At 41.3% G+C, this 21,491-nt stretch overlaps 2 protein-coding genes across 6 annotated transcripts; one reads left to right on the top strand and one right to left on the bottom strand.

Annotated features, from left to right (window-relative positions):
• The first annotated feature begins 114 nt into the window (after positions 1 to 114).
• On the top strand, positions 115 to 14,018 carry LOC124146975 (ribosomal RNA-processing protein 8-like). 4 transcript variants are annotated; one of them, XM_048387705.1, is made up of 7 exons: positions 115 to 239; positions 3,133 to 3,280; positions 4,360 to 5,855; positions 6,867 to 6,999; positions 9,094 to 11,228; positions 12,313 to 12,409; positions 13,078 to 14,018. In XM_048387705.1, the coding sequence occupies exons 2-7, from the start codon at positions 3,149 to 3,151 to the stop codon at positions 13,189 to 13,191; spliced, it is 4,107 nt and encodes a 1,368-aa protein (XP_048243662.1). In that variant the 5' UTR covers positions 115 to 239; positions 3,133 to 3,148; the 3' UTR covers positions 13,192 to 14,018. The 4 variants fall into 4 exon arrangements, with proteins under 4 accessions (XP_048243662.1, XP_048243663.1, XP_048243661.1 ...); XM_048387706.1 differs by lacking the exon at positions 115 to 239 and adding an exon at positions 2,425 to 2,744; XM_048387704.1 differs by lacking the exon at positions 115 to 239 and having other exon boundaries at positions 3,090 to 3,280.
• Positions 14,019 to 15,786: 1,768 nt separating this feature from the next.
• Positions 15,787 to 17,466, bottom strand: LOC124146973. 2 transcript variants are annotated; one of them, XM_046517559.2, is made up of 3 exons: positions 17,387 to 17,466; positions 16,863 to 16,942; positions 15,787 to 16,453 (listed from the first exon to the last, which is right to left on the bottom strand). In XM_046517559.2, the coding sequence occupies exons 2-3, from the start codon at positions 16,924 to 16,926 to the stop codon at positions 16,209 to 16,211; spliced, it is 309 nt and encodes a 102-aa protein (XP_046373515.2). In that variant the 5' UTR covers positions 16,927 to 16,942; positions 17,387 to 17,466; the 3' UTR covers positions 15,787 to 16,208. The 2 variants fall into 2 exon arrangements, with proteins under 2 accessions (XP_046373515.2, XP_046373516.2); XM_046517560.2 differs by having other exon boundaries at positions 17,391 to 17,459.
• Between the last annotated feature and the right edge of the window lie 4,025 nt (positions 17,467 to 21,491).

Raw genomic sequence — 21,491 nt, 5'->3', positions numbered from 1 at the left:
TAAAGCGTTTACTTGGTTTCGTCAAAATGGGTTATCGGGTCTATGATTGACATGGCGAAGTTGTACTTCCGTTTTTATGTAGGTGAGAGTTGTAATCCGGAATGAGATCAACAACTCGAATAAGTCGTGTTTCGATTTTCGCGCTTTTTGTTATACATAAGGGAGGCAATCGGTGTGTAATTTAATATCGTAAACACTGAAACGTGCAAATGTGAAAACATGTGCTTGTAAATATAACGGTACGTTTGGGTAGAATCTAGTCAGTTATTACATGCAGGATGCTTTTGATGTTTTGTTTGGGGACCACACGGTCACATGTATTTTTCAGTTTCGTTGTTCATTTTCTTTTGACTTCTATTCAATTCATTCTATAAGTTTACGTCACACGTACCTGATTCTATCAATATTGTTGGACGTACTTTTATAATTTCCAATTGATTTAGGCATAAGGGACAACAGCAAGTTAACATGACAAAGTAGACACAATTTATGAATAAAGAAGTTGTTGTCCATAAATTTTGTCTTCTTTGATATCCGTCAACTTCTAAGCAATGCCATGGACACATAATACGATATTTAGGGTTCATGGTAATGCATATCAAACAATTCAAACGTTAACATGTTTAAGATCTGTTTAATGGCAGATATCCCATACTACCGGCTTTCTCAGAAAGCTGCTTAAGCAGAGTTTGTGCATGGAGCATCCATGACGACTATGTTTCATATTGTATTGAGATTTTGTGTGTACAGTGATTGAGTTTGATCAAACTTTCTAGTACTGCCAATCCTGATCTATGTCCTCCTTGAAAAAAGCCTGAAATTTGTCAGGCTACCCGTTTTCAGGCCTTATTTTAATATTATTTGTATTCTTTCTTGAAAATTTGATCAGTTATGTCGTGAATTTGGCCAGTGTGGTTAACCCTGCTGTTAAATAGAAGTTACATTCATGGTTTCTATATTAATGGTTGATAACATCATCAAAAGATTTGTCTATAACTCAGAAGAATGTTGTGTTGACTGACATGTTTTTGTTGTGTATTTGAATGTACAAATAGAGCCATTCTTGGGCCTTACTTTTTACCCTTGAAAATTTAGATTTTTGCCTCTATGGGACCTTTGAAAGGCTTTAAAGGGACAGGGTGTTGACCATTCTGCGGTTGAAGGCTTATCGCATGACCAGACTTTTCTCTTGTTTGTAAACAAATGCACATACACTGAGATAAGTACAGACTGGCCAAATACAAGCCTTTCGATGCAATTTACATATTGTTTTGTATTACTATGTAGACATACCACTGCAACTGCGACAGTGAGGTGAATGACAATAAAGCTTTCCACATCAAAGTAACCATATCGCTAGCACTCCGTGGGGCTTGGATGAAAACAGGTGGAGGATAAGTACACAAATGGAAATAGTTTTCACATTTTAGGATATTTTCTAAATGAAAGTTATGTATGCAAGGTTTGTACAGGCTTGAAAAGCCTTGATTTTTAGTGTCAACCTTGAAAAGCCTTCTAAATCACCCAAATAGCTTTAAAAGTCTTGAATTTGTACAACGTATGCAAAATAACATATCCTAGTTAATAAAAGTATTAAAACACACAAAACTAACAGTTATGTACCATGGATGTTTAAGTGTGATTTGTCATTGTGTTAGATTTGCCAAACACCTTGAAGGTTTCATGACAGACTTATAAGTTTTATTTTTTGATGGTGAAAATCAATCTTCTTTGAACATGATCAATATATAGTATGCTGGATTTAAACAAATATTGACAGGCTAAGGCTTATAGCCCAACTTAAAAAGCCTTGAAAATTACAGTTCAAAGCCTAGAAAAAGCCTTGAATTTCTGAATTTCATTCCATATCTGAATGAACCTTGGTTCATCTAAATATTTGGGCTCGTCCAAAATGAAACAGATGAAAACACATATATATGGACAGCGTGAGATGTGACAGAGGTTCTCAGGTGGCTGCATGAAAATTATTTCATGCATGATTTAGAAACACACAGAACCGTGAAAGCAATGTCCCTTTAAGTTTGGTGGATCAAGTGTTGTGTGAACCATAGTTATGATACAGTTGTATCTGTCTGGGGCTGAGTGATGTTTGATTAGGACAGTGGTTCAGATTTTAGCAGGAGTTGCTTCCCTTGCTGTCACAAGATTGAGTGAGGGAGTTGGGCTTAATGCCGCTTTTAACAGTATTCCAGTTATATTACGTTGGTCAGCTTAATGTGGGAGGAAAGCCCGAAGTGATGCAGGTCTTATGGGTTTACTTCAGTGAAACCCACGAGCACGGGTATGGTGATGACAAACGGTGAAACATATTCGGGGTGAACCGGGATTGGAACCCACAACCATAGGTTTCTGGCATGCCAAGGGACGCGTCTCTGCACAGCGAAATGCGGTGGCCTAGACAACTGGGCCACCTGTGCCCCTCTGTCACAAGACCACAGACAATATTTAAAATTACACCATGTATACAAGAATCTGTTCCCTGTTTCTACCATGTCTACAATGTTTGTAATTAATTGAAAGAAGAAGAAATATCCTAACAACAATATACAAATCTTTGATAAAAATGGCAATCTATATTTTTAATTCATGTTTTGTGAATAAACATAAACTTTGAGAGAGTGTCTTAGTTGCAGGCAAGGAGTTAGTCCAGATAAGAGAGGATCCATAAGTTGGTCCTTTGTCACACAGTTTCCAGTTCAGAATACAGACTGAAGGAAGTTTGGGTTAGACAGGTTTTACTTTATGATAAATAAACACAGTGCCAGTAAATAGGAGACCATACATTTGGTCCTGTATTGACTGTTTGTTGACAGAGGTTTGGAAGGGTCTAGTTTTGTTGACAGAGATCCGATATGGTCTGATTTTAACTGATTCCACTGTAGTCATGCTGGCTGTTTACTTCTGCAGGTGGGCGGAGGGGTAGCCTAGTGGTTAAAGCTTTCATTTGTCATGCCAAAGACCCAGGTTCAATTCCCCACATGGGCACAATGTGTAAAGTCCGTTTCTGGTGTTCCCTGTCGTGATATTGCTGGGATATTGCCCAAAGCAGCTTAAATCTGTACTCACTCACTCACTCACTTCGGCAGCTCACTCACTCACTCACTTCTGCAGGTCTGGCAACTGATCCATGCTGACAGAGCTGAGTACAGGACAGAGTACAGCGATGTTTGACAACGAGGACTGGAATGTGGATGGCGAGGCGGCCCATCTTGCTTCTTCTCTGTTTGACCCTGTCACACCAACTCCTCCCAGAAATAAGGTCAGTAATGTCAGGACAAATTCTTTTGCCATAGGCAATTTACTGCCCACTTAAGTCCACTTATACAACATCAATGCTACTTGTTAAGGTCTTTCTGGATGTATGAAATATTATTAATTTACGTATCACAAACTGTGACTTCAGTACTTCAGATTAAACAATAGGTAGTGGGGTAGCCTAGTGGTTAATGTATTCACTAGTCATGCCTGGGTACAATTCCCTGCATGGGTACATGGCTGGAAGGCCTCACTCACTCACTCACTCACTCACTCACTCACTCACTCACTCACTCACTCACTCACTCACTCACTCACTCACTCACTCACTCACTCACTCTCTCACTCACTCACTCACTCACTCACTCACTCACTCACTCACTCACTCACTCACTCACTCACTCACTCACTCACTCACTCACTCACTCACTCACTCACTCACTCACTCAGAAAAAAAGTTAAAAACGGCGTAAACCAAACTCACTCTCTGTGTGATTGGTCCAATGCTAGAATATTGCTGAGTACCGGTACAGTCTGTCACAGCAAACAAACAATTCTGAGCAAAAGGGATCCCATGGCTGTATACAGTCAAGTCTTGTTAATCCGACAGTCGGCTTTATCCGACACAAATGATGGGAACCGATTTAATCAGTGCTATTTAGACCCGTTAATCCGACAGTCTCGCACTCTGACTCCGACACACCTAATTTGCAACGAATTGCTGAAAATCAGTCTCATTAATCCAACACAGTGATCAGCGTACTCCATGGTTCGCCCGTGAGTACACAGCCCCGTGTTTTGATGCGAGACGAGTCGGCGAGTAGCTGCATATTCTTTTCCAACGTGTTCGTATCGTTTTCTATCGTGTAGTCAAATTTTCGATCATGAACGTTTCTACTACCTAATTTCATTTATCCGACATACTCGTTAATCCGACATAATCATATGCAACCAACAATGTCGGATTAACGGGACTTGACTGTATATATTTTATGCCTGGCTTATCATTTTTACTGTTAATAGGTCCAGAATTCACTAAAATCTGCTCTGAAAAAACATATCTGATTACACTTGTATTTTCAGAAAAAGAAGTCGAAGCATTCTGATCCAAACTTGACAAACACCAGTGACACAAAGTCTCCTGCGAAGAGAAAACATGCTGACGAAACCAGTCCTACTCCGAAGAAGAAAAAGAAAAACAAGGACAGTGAGGAGAGAAATACAAACGTTACACCAGTAGTAGCAAAATCTGGAAAACAAAACCTTCACAAGGACAGTGATTCAGTGAGCAAGAAGAAGAAGAAAATGTCGGTATCTCCAGAAAGTGCTGGGGATATCAGCAGCGAGGGAAAAGTTAAAAAGAAAAAGAAGAAAAAGAAACAAATTGTGTCTCATTCACAAGAAAATGTTGCAAAACCTGATCAGTCTGAAAATTCCCAAGGTGACAAGAAAAAGAAATTAAAAAGGAAAAAAATAAGTGGAGAAAAAGACAAAGATGATGAGTCAGCATCTAAGAAGCTGAACGTTCAAGAAACCCAGGGACGGGATGAAAGTAGAGTTGAGGGTGATACCCCTCTGACTAGGAAGGAAAGAAGACACAAGCATAAGAAGAAGACATGTAAGAAGAACAAATATAAACATCTAGCTGATGCTAGTAAAATATCGGACAGCACTGATGGGAGCACAAGCAGTGTGGCTGTAGCTTCAAACCCAGATGTGAAAGGCCAATTTGTTTTGTTAAAGAAAAACACGGATGATAGTGGCGAAACTAAGCCAGGACAATCTTTAGATAGAAAGAAGAAAAAGAAACGCAAGAAGAATTTAGTGGTTTCTGATCATCCAAGTCCACAGGTGAAAAATAACAAAGTGAATATGAATGTCTCTACACTTAGTGAAAATAGAACTGATGAGAATTCAGAAGATAATGTTTTTGAAAAAAGTGCTGGTGGAAAGAAGCGGAAAAAAAAGTCAAAACCTGAGAGTGATGTTTCTGGGAATGTGACGAAGTTGAAGACTCCCAAGAAACACAGTTTCGATTTGGAGAAATTGAAAGAAATCATTTCCTCTGATAAGAAACAGTATGTGAAGAAATTAACTTCTGGTAATGGACAAAAAGAAAAGAGAAAATCAGTGGAGGTTACAGAAACACCTAAGAAGGTGATTAAAAAGAAAGGTTTTACAAACGGTACTTCAACTGATACTAGTGACACCTCAAGCAGTCCCACGAAAATAAAAACTCCCCCAAAAGAAAATTTCGATGTGAAGAAATTGAAAGAAATTATGTCCTCTGAGAAGAAAAAGATGGACACTCTGAAGCAGGATCTCGAGAAGAAAGTGAATAGGAGAGGCAGGAACCAAGGGAAGTCTTTAACAGACAGGATGCATGAACGCCTGTCCGCTGCGCGCTTCCGCTATCTCAATGAGCAGATGTACACCACAACGGGCACCGAGGCGGCGCAGCTGTTTGCTGATGATGAGGAGGCCTTCCATGTATATCACGAAGGTTATAGGTCACAGGTCAGCAAGTGGCCAATTGATCCACTGGACATCATCATCAACGAGATCAACGCCAGGCATAAGTAAGGTCACACATCTTTTTGTTTTTTGTTTTCTAATACGCCACTTAAAATATTCTAGCAATAAGGGGCTACAATTCTGTGTGCAGAGTTGCCTACCTTGGGCATGCCAGAGACCTATGATCATGAGTTCGAGTCCTGGTTTGTCAGCACCAAACCCACTAATGGGTTTCACTGAAATGGTAAACGTCTGAGACATGCATCCCTTCTCAGGTCTTCCCACATCAAGCTGTCACACCTTGATATAATAATAACCGGAATAATGTTCAAAACGGTGTTAAACCAAACGTATTAGCTCACTCTAGGAGTATGGCGACAGGTTGTATATGAATTGAGTCTGGACCAGGGAATCCAGTGATTGATGTGTGCGGCGTTTCAGATTATCAGGGAGTGATGACACGCAATCAACTAAATCACTGAGGAAGATCATCGATCAATTTAGTTGCCTGTTCCAACAAGGATAGGTTGCTAGGGACCAATTCTAACCAGGATTCCCCTTTGAGGACATCGTTTGTTTTGTTTAAAGGTTTACAGATCCATTGATATTGCTCTGTATGGCGTTAAACAACAAACAAACAGATTTGTTACTTGCATGCCAAGATAATAATGGATGGTATTTATTTAACATTGAGTTATTGCCTTGGCTGGTTCAATTGAGGAAAAGTGATGCTGTCATTAAAGCTGCAGAATGTTTACTAGTGTTACAGTATCAAGGACATGTATTTACTTTTTAAAGTACCTGTGAAGAAAAATGTTATTTTGAATATTATTTATTCAAAATATTTAAAATATTCGAACATTTCTTTGATCTGTGAACAATTACACATAAACACATATTTATCATCATGATCATAAATATTCAACAAATCAAGTATTTTAAGTAATAGAAACTAACAAGTTTGAACAAACTGATAAATGATAAATTCCCAATTGCTAATTGTAAGTCTAAGACAAGCGAGACAACCATAGATAGTATGCTTATGAACATGATAATGTTGGACTGTATTTTTTCAGAACCCCAAAGACTGTCATTGCAGATTTAGGATGTGGAAGTGCAAGACTGGCTCAAAGTATCTCTGGGGTCAAAGTTCATTCGTTTGACCTTGTCTCAGTCAATGAAAGAGTCACTGCATGTGATATGTCAAAGGTAAGTGGTTTATATCAACACATTTGGTATGTTGTATATGCAGGTGCCCCGCGATGCCGGTTGTGTGGATGTATATGCAGGTGCCCCCAGATGCCAGGTGTGTGGATGTATATGCAGGTGTCCCCAGATGCCAGGTGTGTGGATGTATATGCAGGTGTCCCTAGATGCCAGGTGTGTGGATGTATATGCAGTTGTCCCTAGATGCCGGTTGTGTGGATGTATATGCAGGTGCCCCTAGATGCCGGGTGTGTGGATGTATATGCAGGTGCCCCCAGATGCTGTGTGTGTGGATGTATATGCAGGTGCCCCTAGATGCCGTGTGTGTGGATGTATATGCAGGTGCCCCTAGATTCTGTGTGTGTGGATGTATATGCAGGTGCCCCTAGATGTCAGGTGTGTGGATGTATATGCAGGTGCCCCTAGATTCTGTGTGTGTGGATGTATATGCAGGTGCCCCTAGATGCCAGGTGTGTGGATGTATATGCAGGTGCCCCTAGATGCCAGGTGTGTGGATGTATATGCAGGTGCCCACAGATGCCAGGTGTGTGGATGTATATGCAGGTGCCCACAGATGCCAGGTGTGTGGATGTATATGCAGGTATACCTAGATGCCGGGTGTGTGGATGTTCAGCAGGTGTCCCTAGATGCCGGGTGTGTGGTTGTATATGCAGGTGTCCCTAGATGCCAGGTGTGTGGATGTATATGCAGGTATCCCTAGATGCCGGGTGTGTGGATGTATATGCAGGTGCCCCTAGATGCCGGGTGTGTGGATGTATATGCAGGTATCCCTAGATGCCGGGTGTGTGGATGTATATGCAGGTGCCCCTAGATGCCAGGTGTGTGGATGTATATGCAGGTGACCCTAGATGCTGTGTGTGTGGTTGTATATGCAGGTGCCCCTAGATGCCGGGTGTGTGGATGTTTATGCAGGTGTCCCTAGATGCTGTGTGTGTGGTTGTATATGCAGGTGTCCCTAGATGCCAGGTGTGTGGATGTATATGCAGGTATCCCTAGATGCTGGGTGTGTGGATGTATATGCAGGTGTCCCTAGATGCCGGGTGTGTGGTTGTATATGCAGGTATCCCTAGATGCCGGGTGTGTGGATGTATATGCAGGTGCCCCTAGATGCCGGGTGTGTGGTTGTATATGCAGGTGTCCCTAGATGCCAGGTGTGTGGATGTATATGCAGGTGTCCCTAGAAGCCAGTCATATGGATGTATATGCAGGTGCCCCTGGATGCCGGGTGTGTGGATGTATATGCAGGTGTCCCTAGATGCCAGGTGTGTGGATGTATATGCAGGTGCCCCTAGATGCCGTGTGTGTGGTTGTATATGCAGGTGTCCCTAGATACCAGGTGTGTGGATGTATATGCAGGTGTCCCTAGAAGCCAGTCATATGGATGTATATGCAGGTGCCCCTGGATGCCGGGTGTGTGGATGTATATGCAGGTGTCCCTAGATGCCAGGTGTGTGGATGTATATGCAGGTATCCCTAGATGCCGGGTGTGTGGATGTATATGCAGGTGTCCCTAGATGCAGGGTGTGTGGTTGTATATGCAGGTATCCCTAGATGCCGGGTGTGTGGATGTATATGCAGGTGCCCCTAGATGCCGGGTGTGTGGTTGTATATGCAGGTGTCCCTAGATGCCAGGTGTGTGGATGTATATGCAGGTGTCCCTAGAAGCCAGGCATATGGATGTATATGCAGGTGCCCCTGGATGCCGGGTGTGTGGATGTATATGCAGGTGTCCCTAGAAGCCAGGCATATGGATGTATATGCAGGTGCCCCTGGATGCCGGGTGTGTGGATGTAGCTGTGTTCTGTCAGTCACTGATGGTTCTAACTATGTTGTATATGCAGGTGCCCCTAGATGCCGGGTGTGTGGATGTAGCTGTGTTCTGTCAGTCACTGATGGTTCTAACTATGTTGTATATGCAGGTGCCCCTAGATGCTGGGTGTGTGGATGTAGCTGTGTTCTGACTATCAGTGACTGGTTCTAACTATGTTGTATATGCAGGTGCCCCTAGATGCCGGGTGTGTGGATGTAGCTGTGTTCTGTCAGTCACTGATGGTTCTATCTATGTTGTATATGCAGGTGCCCCTAGATGCCGGGTGTGTGGATGTAGCTGTGTTCTGTCTGTCACTGATGGTTCTATCTATGTTGTATATGCAGGTGCCCCTAGATGCCGGGTGTGTGGATGTAGCTGTGTTCTGTCAGTCACTGATGGTTCTATCTATGTTGTATATGCAGGTGCCCCTAGATGCCGGGTGTGTGGATGTAGCTGTGTTCTGTCAGTCACTGATGGTTCTAACTATGTTGTATATGCAGGTGCCCCTAGATGCCGGGTGTGTGGATGTAGCTGTGTTCTGTCTGTCACTGATGGTTCTAACTATGTTGTATCTGCAGGTGCCCCTAGATGCCGGGTGTGTGGATGTAGCTGTGTTCTGTCTGTCACTGATGGTTCTAACTATGTTGTATATGCAGGTGCCCCTAGATGCCGGGTGTGTGGATGTAGCTGTGTTCTGTCAGTCACTGATGGTTCCAACTATGTTGTATATGCAGGTGCCCCTAGATGCCGGGTGTGTGGATGTAGCTGTGTTCTGTCTGTCACTGATGGTTCTAACTATGTTGTATATGCAGGTGCCCCTAGATGCCGGGTGTGTGGATGTAGCTGTGTTCTGTCTGTCACTGATGGTTCTAACTATGTTGTATATGCAGGTGCCCCTAGATGCCGGGTGTGTGGATGTAGCTGTGTTCTGTCTGTCACTGATGGTTCTAACTATGTTGTATATGCAGGTGCCCCTAGATGCCGGGTGTGTGGATGTAGCTGTGTTCTGTCAGTCACTGATGGTTCTAACTATGTTGTATATGCAGGTGCCCCTAGATGCCGGGTGTGTGGATGTAGCTGTGTTCTGTCAGTCACTGATGGTTCTAACTATGTTGTATATGCAGGTGCCCCTAGATGCCGGGTGTGTGGATGTAGCTGTGTTCTGTCTGTCACTGATGGTTCTAACTATGTTGTATATGCAGGTGCCCCTAGATGCCGGGTGTGTGGATGTAGCTGTGTTCTGTCAGTCACTGATGGTTCTAACTATGTTGTATATGCAGGTGCCCCTAGATGCCGGGTGTGTGGATGTAGCTGTGTTCTGTCAGTCACTGATGGTTCTAACTATGTTGTATATGCAGGTGCCCCTAGATGCCGGGTGTGTGGATGTAGCTGTGTTCTGTCTGTCACTGATGGTTCTAACTATGTTGTATATGCAGGTGCCCCTAGATGCCGGGTGTGTGGATGTAGCTGTGTTCTGTCAGTCACTGATGGTTCTAACTATGTTGTATATGCAGGTGCCCCTAGATGCCGGGTGTGTGGATGTAGCTGTGTTCTGTCTGTCACTGATGGTTCTAACTATGTTGTATATGCAGGTGCCCCTAGATGCCGGGTGTGTGGATGTAGCTGTGTTCTGTCAGTCACTGATGGTTCTAACTATGTTGTATATGCAGGTGCCCCTAGATGCCGGGTGTGTGGATGTAGCTGTGTTCTGTCAGTCACTGATGGTTCTAACTATGTTGTATATGCAGGTGCCCCTAGATGCCGGGTGTGTGGATGTAGCTGTGTTCTGTCTGTCACTGATGGTTCTAACTATGTTGTATATGCAGGTGCCCCTAGATGCCGGGTGTGTGGATGTAGCTGTGTTCTGTCTGTCACTGATGGTTCTAACTATGTTGTATATGCAGGTGCCCCTAGATGCCGGGTGTGTGGATGTAGCTGTGTTCTGTCAGTCACTGATGGTTCTAACTATGTTGTATATGCAGGTGCCCCTAGATGCCGGGTGTGTGGATGTAGCTGTGTTCTGTCAGTCACTGATGGTTCTAACTATGTTGTATATGCAGGTGCCCCTAGATGCCGGGTGTGTGGATGTAGCTGTGTTCTGTCAGTCACTGATGGTTCTAACTATGTTGTATATGCAGGTGCCCCTAGATGCCGGGTGTGTCGATGTAGCTGTGTTCTGTCTGTCACTGATGGGTCTAACTATGTTGTATATGCAGGTGCCCCTAGATGCCGGGTGTGTGGATGTAGCTGTGTTCTGTCAGTCACTGATGGTTCTAACTATGTTGTATATGCAGGTGCCCCTAGATGCCGGGTGTGTGGATGTAGCTGTGTTCTGTCTGTCACTGATGGGCACAAATCTTGTAGACTACCTTCTGGAAGCAAACAGGATTCTCAAAAAAGGGTAAGGCTTTTACCTTAATCAGTCAGAGATGAAAGAAAGTTAAACAATAATAAACATATTTGCAGTTATGTTCCATTTTGATTTGGATAATATCATAACTGAAAGCTCATCTATTGTTTCATCTTTTCAAGAAGTGTTGCTTTAAAACTGACAACTCTATCATTGGTTATACAACACAGTGACATTTTGTTTTTGTGAATAGTCTACGCCTTGTGGAGATAGGTCTCACTGCCCACTGCTTGTTGGAAGACTAATGAGGATTGGGTGGGTACAAGGTGTCACCTGACCTGAAGGGGTCGTTGTCGGCTCAGGTACTACAGAAATGTACCCTAGGTTGAGTCCATTCCGCCGCAGGGCGCAATGCTTGTAACCGGTTCTTTAGGTATTTGTCACTTCCTGTATGCCAAACCGCGGTTACATTTAACGTGGCAGTATGCGTTCGTCAGGGGAAACCTTTGAATTATCTTCTTAAGCTGCATTCCAGCGTATCATATAGGAAACAATCATACACAGTGACGTATGTACATTAAGGTAATATTCTGGCAATATCCGCGATGCACGCATACATTCGTAATGATACTAATCAGGCGAACCGGAACTAAACATGAACTGGTTTCGGTTTCGTGTTGGGGAATATGGACACACCCGCCGTTTAGGGAACCAGGTACTTTTTCTGTACAGTAAACTATGTTTATAACGAACACGCTTATAACGAACTGACAGATATAACAAACTTATTTTTAGTCCTGACCATTTGTTGTATATATGCTGTATGTATGCATATAACGAACTGCAGTTATTATGAACTAAAATTAGTGGTCCCCTCGAGTTCGTTATAACCGTAGTCTACTGTATTTTGATTTTGGCTAGGGTACATTTCTGTATACAAAATCGTACCTGGGGTACATTTCTGTAGTATCTGTGCCGATATCTTCAGCGATAATTCACCCTCATGGAGTCAACGACTGGTTTTACTGGCCCAGATTGAATATTTATAGACTGCCATGATATTGCTGAAATCCTGCTGACTGTGGGGTTAAACAACATTCACTCATTTTGAATATTGTTTGTTTTGTTGTTTCAGGGGTGTAATGATGATTGCTGAAGTTGAGAGTCGTTTTCAGAAAGTTGGTGCTTTCATATTAAAAGTTGAGAAACTTGGATTTGAAATTGTCAACAAGGTAGGTCTTGCCCATTGTTGTTTTGTTGAAAATATGGAATGGATGGTAATTTTAAAGGATAATCAGGATTTTAATAATAGATGGAAATAATATCCACTGCAAATCTCATTGGATACAAGTGAGTATTGATGTTGCAGGGTGTTACGCGACGCAGAAATGTGCATCCAGTATGCACAAATGTTGAGATTGGATACAGAAAAAGAATAGCCTACATCCCAAGAGATGCACAGTAATGTTCATTGTACCTACAGTGCATCAGGAGCAGTTATGGGTGTCTGTCATTTCATCCATCAATCATGACCACTGTCCACATGATCATTGATTCATTCCGGCTCTAAAGTAATTATCCAAACGTACAGTACACAACACCATTTCATTACTTTACAGGACCCTCATATTCCCTGCAAGGACCCTTATAACTAATTATTGGGAATCCCATGGACTCCCACTATTGTAAGTCAAGGTAAAACCCTGATGTTGGAAGCTATTTTGATAAATAGTCGGACAGTCTATGCCTTAGCGATGACAGAATATACTGATTCAGGGTTTTAATCCCACATTTGCCTGGTCTATGGGGTTGACATTTGAGATATTGTTGCATTTTGTGACAAAGAAATGGTTCTTTGTTGATTCAAGTACTTCACAATGACAACTTAATGATGTTTCAGGACACCTCAAACAAGATGTTCTATCTGTTCCACTTCAAGAAGGTGCGTGGTATGAAGGAAGCCCCTCTCAACTCAAGCATTGAACTGGACCCCTGTATCTACAAGAAGCGATAACCAAGAAAGCGGTGACCTAGACATGTACCTTCAAGAAGGCGATTTTCTGGACACATATGTTTCTACAAGAAACAGTTACCTGGATCCATTTACCTTCAAGAAGCAATGACCAAGATCCATGTACCTTCAAGAAGCAGTGACCAAGATCCATGTACCTTCAAGAAGCAGTGACCAAGATCCATGTACCTTCAAGAAGCAGTGACCAAGATCCATGTACCTTCAAGAAGCAATAACCTAGACACAGTTACTTTCAAGAAGCAATGACCTACACATGTACCTTCAAGAAGCGATGACCTAGACACATGTACCTTCAAGAAGCGATGACCTAGACACATGTACCTTCAAGAAGCGATGACCTAGATCCTTGTACTTTCAAGAAGCGATGACCTAGAGCCTTGTACCTGCATCTTGATACATTATAAACATCTATTAATTATTCAGTTGCTTCTGTGAATTATGAAATCAAACTTTTTAACTTACGATGCTGTTGTCCCCGTTACTCCAGCTAAGAACTTTATGCATTTTGATACAAATGTTATGGCTTAAATATTGAACAGTCTTGCAATGCTCTTCACATGTGATCTCATGGTGTGATGCATTGCATGTCCATCCGTTGTGTAACATTTTTACATCTCCTCTAAACCACATGGCCAAATATTCCAGCTATTGTGTCAAGAAATTCTCATAGAATTCTGATTCAATTTTAAACAGCAGCCATAAGAACAATATTAACCTATTGCTCATTATGCAGTTTAAAGTTATGGAATTATGAAAAAGTGTGTAATGACAATTGATATGTTGTATATATATATGATATATATATATATATATATACAACATATCAATTGTCATTGTATATGATATATATATAGAGAATCTCACCCGAGTGTCTTTTGATATCAAATATATCAACATGAGTTGATAAACGTGGAAACATTCCGAGGCTTGCCGAGGATTTTTGCCACTTTTATCAACGAGTGTTGATATATTTGATATCAAAAGACACGAGGGTGAGATTTTATTTATTTTCCAACATCATTTTTCAAACTTGTTCAATTTGTAGACAGTAATTAGCAGTGTCTTCAGTGTAAAAAGTACTGCTAACAGCTTTAGTAGCAGAGCCATTAGTGATGTCATTTGATTATGACGTCATGGTAACCAGTGACGTCACAATGGTCTGCAAAGCATTGTGATGTAATTTCATTACAGCGATATCTACAGTGTAGATATCGCTTGATCTAATCCAAGCCATATCACCTGTGGGAGCCAGTTTTGGATGATAAATTCTCCATATCGCTTTGATTTTCCAGTTTTTCTTTTTTCTGAATTTTGTTTTTTTTATAAGCTGTCAAAATGCATTTGTCTCAAGCAATTGTGTCGCAACATGCTCACGGATTCATAATTTTCAACATGGTAAGCATATTGAAAATGTCATTGCCACTACTGCATCGATCAATTTGAGATGTTCAAGCTGTTTTGTTGTATCGCTTTGTTACACTTCTTTCTGATCCTATAGTCTAATGCAAATATTGGTACAGCTGTTTTTATTTGATATGAATTTGCAACATATTGCGTATATTACCCACATGTCTCTACAAACAAGGTGCATTTCAGACAGTTATCAGTATTTTTTCTTGTCATGACTTTACTGTCTGTACTTTACCAATGCTTTGTTTGTTTGTTGTTTACCGCCTCACTCAGCAATATTCCAGCTGTATGACGGCCGTCTGTAAATAATCGAGTCTGGACCAGACAATCCAGTGAGTGACATCATGAGCATCGATCCACGCAATTGGGATCGATGACATGCATCAACCAAGTCAGCAACCTGACCACCCGATCCCATTAGTCGCCTTTTACGACAAGCATAGTTGCCTTTTACGGCAAGAATGGATTGCTGAAGATCTATTCTACCGCGGATCTGCACGGATCTTTTGCCAATGCAGCAATGCAGTATCAGTGGTAATTTGTCATTTGGCCATGGATGGATCCAACTCGATAGTTTGATTAACTGTTACGTACTTCCTGATGTCCCAGGTTGTTATTTTCTACATCAGTACTGTGTTTGGTGCATTGTCAGTTAATGTGGCAGACCTTGTACATACATCATATATATCATGTAAATAAAGATATTACCATTGAGTCTATTTGTTTATGTAAATTGGAACTGGGCACCACGGGGATGCACCATTGTGAAATTGTTAATGAATTTGTAAATTAATTTATCAGTATACTCTTTCTGGTAAAAGTGCATTAATCCTGCAAATTGTCACAGATTATGATGTGTTGTTATTTGTTTGTCATTATACAAGAGTGCAAGCTTACAGTCAAGTACTAGTCCAGTTGACCAGACAAACCAGTGATTGATACAGTGAGCAATGTCCCATGCCATCAGGGTTCGATAACATGGAAGAAACAGTCACCAAGCAACAAGCATATATCACTTGAGACCTGTTCTAACACAGGATCCCACCTGGGCAAAGTTAACTAACCGAACAAAATCTGGAACATTGCTTTTGTTGGTCAGTCGCTAATATCTGGAAAGGAGATTTGATGACATAAAAATGAAGCTTGCAACACATAATAAACATGACATCAGTTTTGTCTCTAGGGCAACACTTTCACTGAACCATGAGAGATATTTATTAAAACAAATGTTTGTACATGTATGAATGAAATGAGATTACAGTATCTTGGAATACTACATAGAAACCAAAGAAGGCCATTTGTAACAATAATGTTCATTAAAAAATAGCAAATAATAACAATATATTCTGTAATATGTTATTGCTTCATGACGGACAATATTGTAAAGTTGTAAATAACATCATATGACGGATTCATTCAGTACTATAAATATTGAATCTGGTTTCAACAAAATTTTAAATCAAAATGCATTGAACATTAAGTACGCATGTTATCAGTGTTCTGTGACCTTCAAATTCCATTGTAAAATTATTAAACGCCAGTGCCCCACACGCAAACGGCACTACTTTTTTCTGGAGCCAGTACTGTATTTATCTTACAACGAAGGCCTTGCCGGCAGGGAACTTTCTCCCGAAGTTGTCTGCCTCACTGACGTAATACTCTGTTCTGTACATCCAGCTGGGAGGACAGTAGGCAGTGAACGGCCCGTCGTCCTCGTGGTAGTTGCTGGGGTGTGGAAGTGGTGGGAGCAGGTCGTCCAGGAGGTAGGGAGCCTGTCCTGGGTCCATATCCCCCCATCTGTTGAAACTGTTATCCTCAAGGCCGATGTGAGGCTCTGCAACAAACGTAATTATGTTATTAACGCCATATGGATTCATTTAAATAAAAGAAATTACTTCATTAGCATCCTGTATTTTTATTTCTTCTGTGTAATCGATCTTAGTCTGGGGTTTTGCTTTTCTGTCTCACAAATTGGCCGTTCCTTTCATTGTCACGTGTCGTCATTTGAGTCACGTGTAGCACTTACGTTGATGATGTGGTCCGACCAATACACTTATTACAAAGATCGCTCAGCTGAATGTACCTTGACATTTACGCCGATTCCTAGGAGTGGAAATGGAAAGAGTTGTTTTTTTGCGGGAACTATTTGCTAGATACTAGGATGCCCCTCTCTTGAAAATCGAGAATTTGATTGCTTTATGACAGAGAGAGGACTCGTGACAATACTTAAGTGGAGTACTTACCACGAGACTTCATGAATTTCTTGACTTCATGGGACGCCATGGCGAGAAAGGTCATTAGAATCATATTGACCAATCACGTTCTGAAGTAAAAACAAATGAGCTATGAAGAGGTATTTATTTCTCCGAACAGAAATAATAAATAAGGAACTAAGACTACCCTATGTCGACTAAAGTACAAGATACAGTAGATTCGTGGCACTCAAATACTCAGCCATAAAACATTATTTGGGTAAGAGATTAAAACATTGAGTTTTCACTATGGCAATAAACATTCATTAAAGACAGATTATTGAGGCACTATGTGAGCGGACCTGAAGAGTTGTTCTAGTGCTAGCATCTTAGATCATAGGTAATTGTTACCCAGATAAAACTCTATCAAAATATATTCTGACTGAAACATTAATTTCATTTTAACGCAACGTCAATAAATTTCAATTTGACCAAGAAACTACATGGAAATATGAAAGCACAGCTAAACAGTTAAACCAACTGGCTCACAGCAACAGATGGCGTCCATAGCTCACCTACTCCAGGTTATAAGGTTCAAATTTCCCGCACCGTTCTACTTGTATATCTGACAGCATCGACACCTTCAGCTGCTTGTGACGTCATAATCACCTCACGTGACTCTACGTAGCCACTCTGTCATCGTTGTGTTGCGAATGCGAATGAATGGGAAATACGTGCATTGTTAAAATTGCCTTTCTATCTTTTGCTTTAACACGAAACGTGTCTTATACATGTATTTATATAAGAATTAGATATATAATATATTTCCAAGACGCCTTGAATTCTATAGTGTATATCAGACATTTCGCTACAATAATGAGAAGGAGATATCTGTCTGCACTTGATTAATTGATCGTTGCAAAGTGAATGCGGCAGGATCCGGCGATATCACACACCCTTGCATCGCCACATGACTCAAATCAATTCAGATTAAGAAGTCTCGCAAACAGCGTACGGGTGCACTTGGTTGCAGCAAGGTTTTTTTCGCTTGGCGCTGTTAAAATAGATTGCTGCACAATTTTAGTTATTCGGAGACCGACACATCCATCATATGGCTGCACTTGACTGCATCGAGCTATTGTTGTCGATTTTGCAATGTGAGAGAGTTACAATTGGCGTGTCATTAAACAGCGGAGTTGCGAGTTTGTCACCCCTTTTTTGTACGTGCGAACCTCTCCGTCGAGTTTTCACATCAAACACGAAATTGAAGTTTCGCCATATTTGCGTATTTTTCGAATCGTTAAGCATAACCATGCAATTGTCAGTAAGAGACCTCTTGACAATGACAGAACTATTAGCAATTTGATGAAAATCGTGTGTCGGCAGAAGAATTCGAACCCGCGCAGTCTGCACATTACGAATGAAGAATTCTGTCACAAAAGATGTTGCGGTGATTTAACCACTGAGGTATTAGTTGGTTGCACGCAATCAATCGTAACCGTCATGGTATTCAGTTGAGATTGGTGTGGTAACGTAAGGTGTGCCTGCCCTATTTTGTCTGAATGCTTGTAAATGCCTTTATCATATAAATAACAGATGTTTGTTACAGACAGTTTGTTATCCATATTCATTGGTCACTGTCGAATATCTTCAAAGCTTGAAACAGGCCTGTGTCTGTTCTTGAATCCGGAAAAGTAATGGAAGCTGGTAGGAATTCAGTGTTTTACAAAATTTCATCTGGATGTTACTGAGAAAACAATATGTGAATTGCTGGACTTCCTCATTGATAGCATCTATGTGAAATTTGGAGACAAGACATTCAGGCAAGATTTTATTGAAATGTATATATTGTCGCTAGAGCTTCTTGAAAATTATGCTTCAGGCTCTTAAAAAAAATGAAATTGCGTGCCACAAAAATTAATATTGTTGCAAGGTGTTTTTCTTTAAAAAGAATTCAGGCTCATAGTTCTAAATAAAAAAAACAACCTTTATCGTTTTGTTTCTGAAGCTGAGAAAATATCTAGTCTTGATACAAACGTTTTATGGTGACATGTGGAAGACATTTCCAGATTTTACGCTTCAGTGACAAAAATGGTATTGTTAGGTGTACAATCAATCTCATTGATCAAATCAGATCTTGGTTCACACTACAGCTAAACAAATATAGATCGGTGTGTAGCAGTAGCGAGATCTGATTTTAATTTAATTGAGTGAACAATTGCCTTGCCTTTACATGTATTTGTGACGAGTGCCAGAGTTGAGGCAACATATACGCCCACATTTTCACAAACACCTGGTATCATCACTATTTGATAGTGATTCATGAACACACGCTCATGATATAGTCGGATTCGAACTCTGCTTTAAGTAGAGATTTCTAAATGATTATGGAAATGTTTTGTTTTGTCATTTTGAATAATTTCAAATGGGTATCCAATCCGCTACGTGTCAAGTCATAAAAGAACTCGATTCGCCCTTATTATGGAATTTTTTTGTCTATTTTTAATTTCAAATAGGTACTTGGCAAGTCGATAAAACAAATGTCAACTCGATTCGCCCCTATATAGGTACAACCAGCCTTCCAGAAACGGTTCAATACCGAGACTTCTCGAATGATCAAGTCTGCCATGATCAGTAAAAAAGGGCGGTAATTCTAAATTCCAGTTGACATTTTACTACCCCATCAATCACTTGCTGCCACTGATTACTGTCACAATTACTACTACTACATTTACAACAACACATCTCTACTGCCACATTACAACATATAGTTCCAAGGCCACATTATCTAGAAATAGTCTTGTATTTACTTTCCTGCACAAAGGAAGCAGAAAATTGACACTGGAGTTTGTGACGATATTTCATTTAACAGTATGGAATATATGCGGTACAATTCAATGTTATTTGATATATACTGAACAACAAAAGTTCCCGTGACATTGAATACGATTTAATGCAAAGTTATGTGTTTTACCAAATCTGAAACAATTTCGGTTTGCAACAGATAAAAGACTCCTGTAAGTGTTCAAATGGTTTAATTTGCCATCCTGACTTCAGAAAATGCGTGATTCCATAAAAAACAAAACAAAACATGAACATGCCAAAATGTCAATTTACAAATCAATAGCGTGTGTCCACCTCTGGTTGCGATGCAAGCAACACATCTTCGTCTCATGGAATGGACCAGGCGTCGCAAAAAGTCCTGTGGGATATCTGTCCATATCTGCTGGAGCATGTTTCGAAGTTCCTGGAGTGTCTGTGGAACACGTGGTTGACGTCGTAGGCGCCGATCCATCTCATCCCACATGTGCTCGATTGGTGAGAGATCAGCGGAGCGAGCCGGCCAGGGGATGACATTCACGTTGTTTTGTTGAAGGGAATCCTGAACAAGTCTAGAAATATGAGGCCAGGCGTTGTCATGTTGAAAGGTAATGCCTGGGCCATGACGACGCAAAAACGGTAGAACAACAGGGCCGATGATCTCGTCGCGGTAGAGCTGTCCATTGAGATTTCCCTCTACCACTATCAAACGGGTCCTCTGTCTTGCTGTAATCCCACCCCATATCATAACGCTGCCGCCCCCGAACCGATTTTCTTCCATGACACAATGATTGATGTAACGTTCACCTCGACGTCGGTACACTCGAATCCGTCCATCGCTGTGGCTGAGGTGAAAACTAGACTCGTCAGTGAATAGAACTTGTCCCCACTGCATGGCCGTCCAGCATAGGCGCTGTCTGCACCACTGTAGACGTGCTTGACGGTGGTTTCCTGTCAAAAGGGGACGTCTGGCGGGTCTTCTTGCGACAATCCCTGCACATCTGAGGCGACGACGTACGGTTTGTGAAGTTATTCGTCGAAGGCCAGGGATGCTTCTTGCAGTCACTGTTGCTGCCTGGAATGGATTTCGGAGAGATGTGTTGTTCGAATCAAGTTGTCTTGTCGATTATTGGTTACGCGTGGCCTGCCACTCCGAGGATGGTCTCTGACTGCATTCGTCTGCTGCCAACGTTGCCATAAACACCAAATGGTTCAATTGTCTTGCAACATCACGTTGACTCGATCCTGCTTCAAGCATACCAATGGCTCGCAGATGCTCATTTTCGGACAGGCGAGGCATTTCGTAATGTTGAATAATTGCGTAATTTTGTTGTTTTTCTGAGTGGTTGTTAGCACGATGCTAAAAAATGCATATGGAATCCCGTTAACGCACATGCTTTTATACCCATTCTTGGGTAGTGAAATGCATGGGGCTTGCATAAAAGTCAACTTTTGCATTGAATGAATGCTTTTCTGTAGCAGTTGCGTTTTTGTGACTTGATTTCATACATGTACTACAATATTGAAAACCAAATTTTACTTGTTTGAAAAATACACTAAAATATTGGTGTCACAGGAACTTTTGTTGTTGAGTATATGTATCACAGTGCTACACCGAATGACAAATTTAAACTTTCCCTTCGTAGCGGACACTTCCATTTTTGGTGTACACGATCACATGGAGGGCTATATACGTCAAATAGCTTCTCCATATAGGCTATTGTAGACCGCTTTTATACAAATAAAATCAAACAGACAAATTTCTACACTATCGGGAGAGGGATCTTTACTTACTGTATGACGTCACAATGTGCCTGCCAGGCCATGTGGTTACGTAGAGTCATGTGACGTTGATTATGA

The sequence above is a fragment of the Haliotis rufescens genome, unplaced genomic scaffold, assembly GCF_023055435.1.
Source record: "Haliotis rufescens isolate VD_foot unplaced genomic scaffold, xgHalRufe1.0.p SCAF_7, whole genome shotgun sequence".
In the NCBI taxonomy this organism is placed as follows: Eukaryota; Metazoa; Mollusca; class Gastropoda; order Lepetellida; family Haliotidae; genus Haliotis; species Haliotis rufescens.
This window is presented reverse-complemented; position numbering and strand designations above follow the sequence as displayed.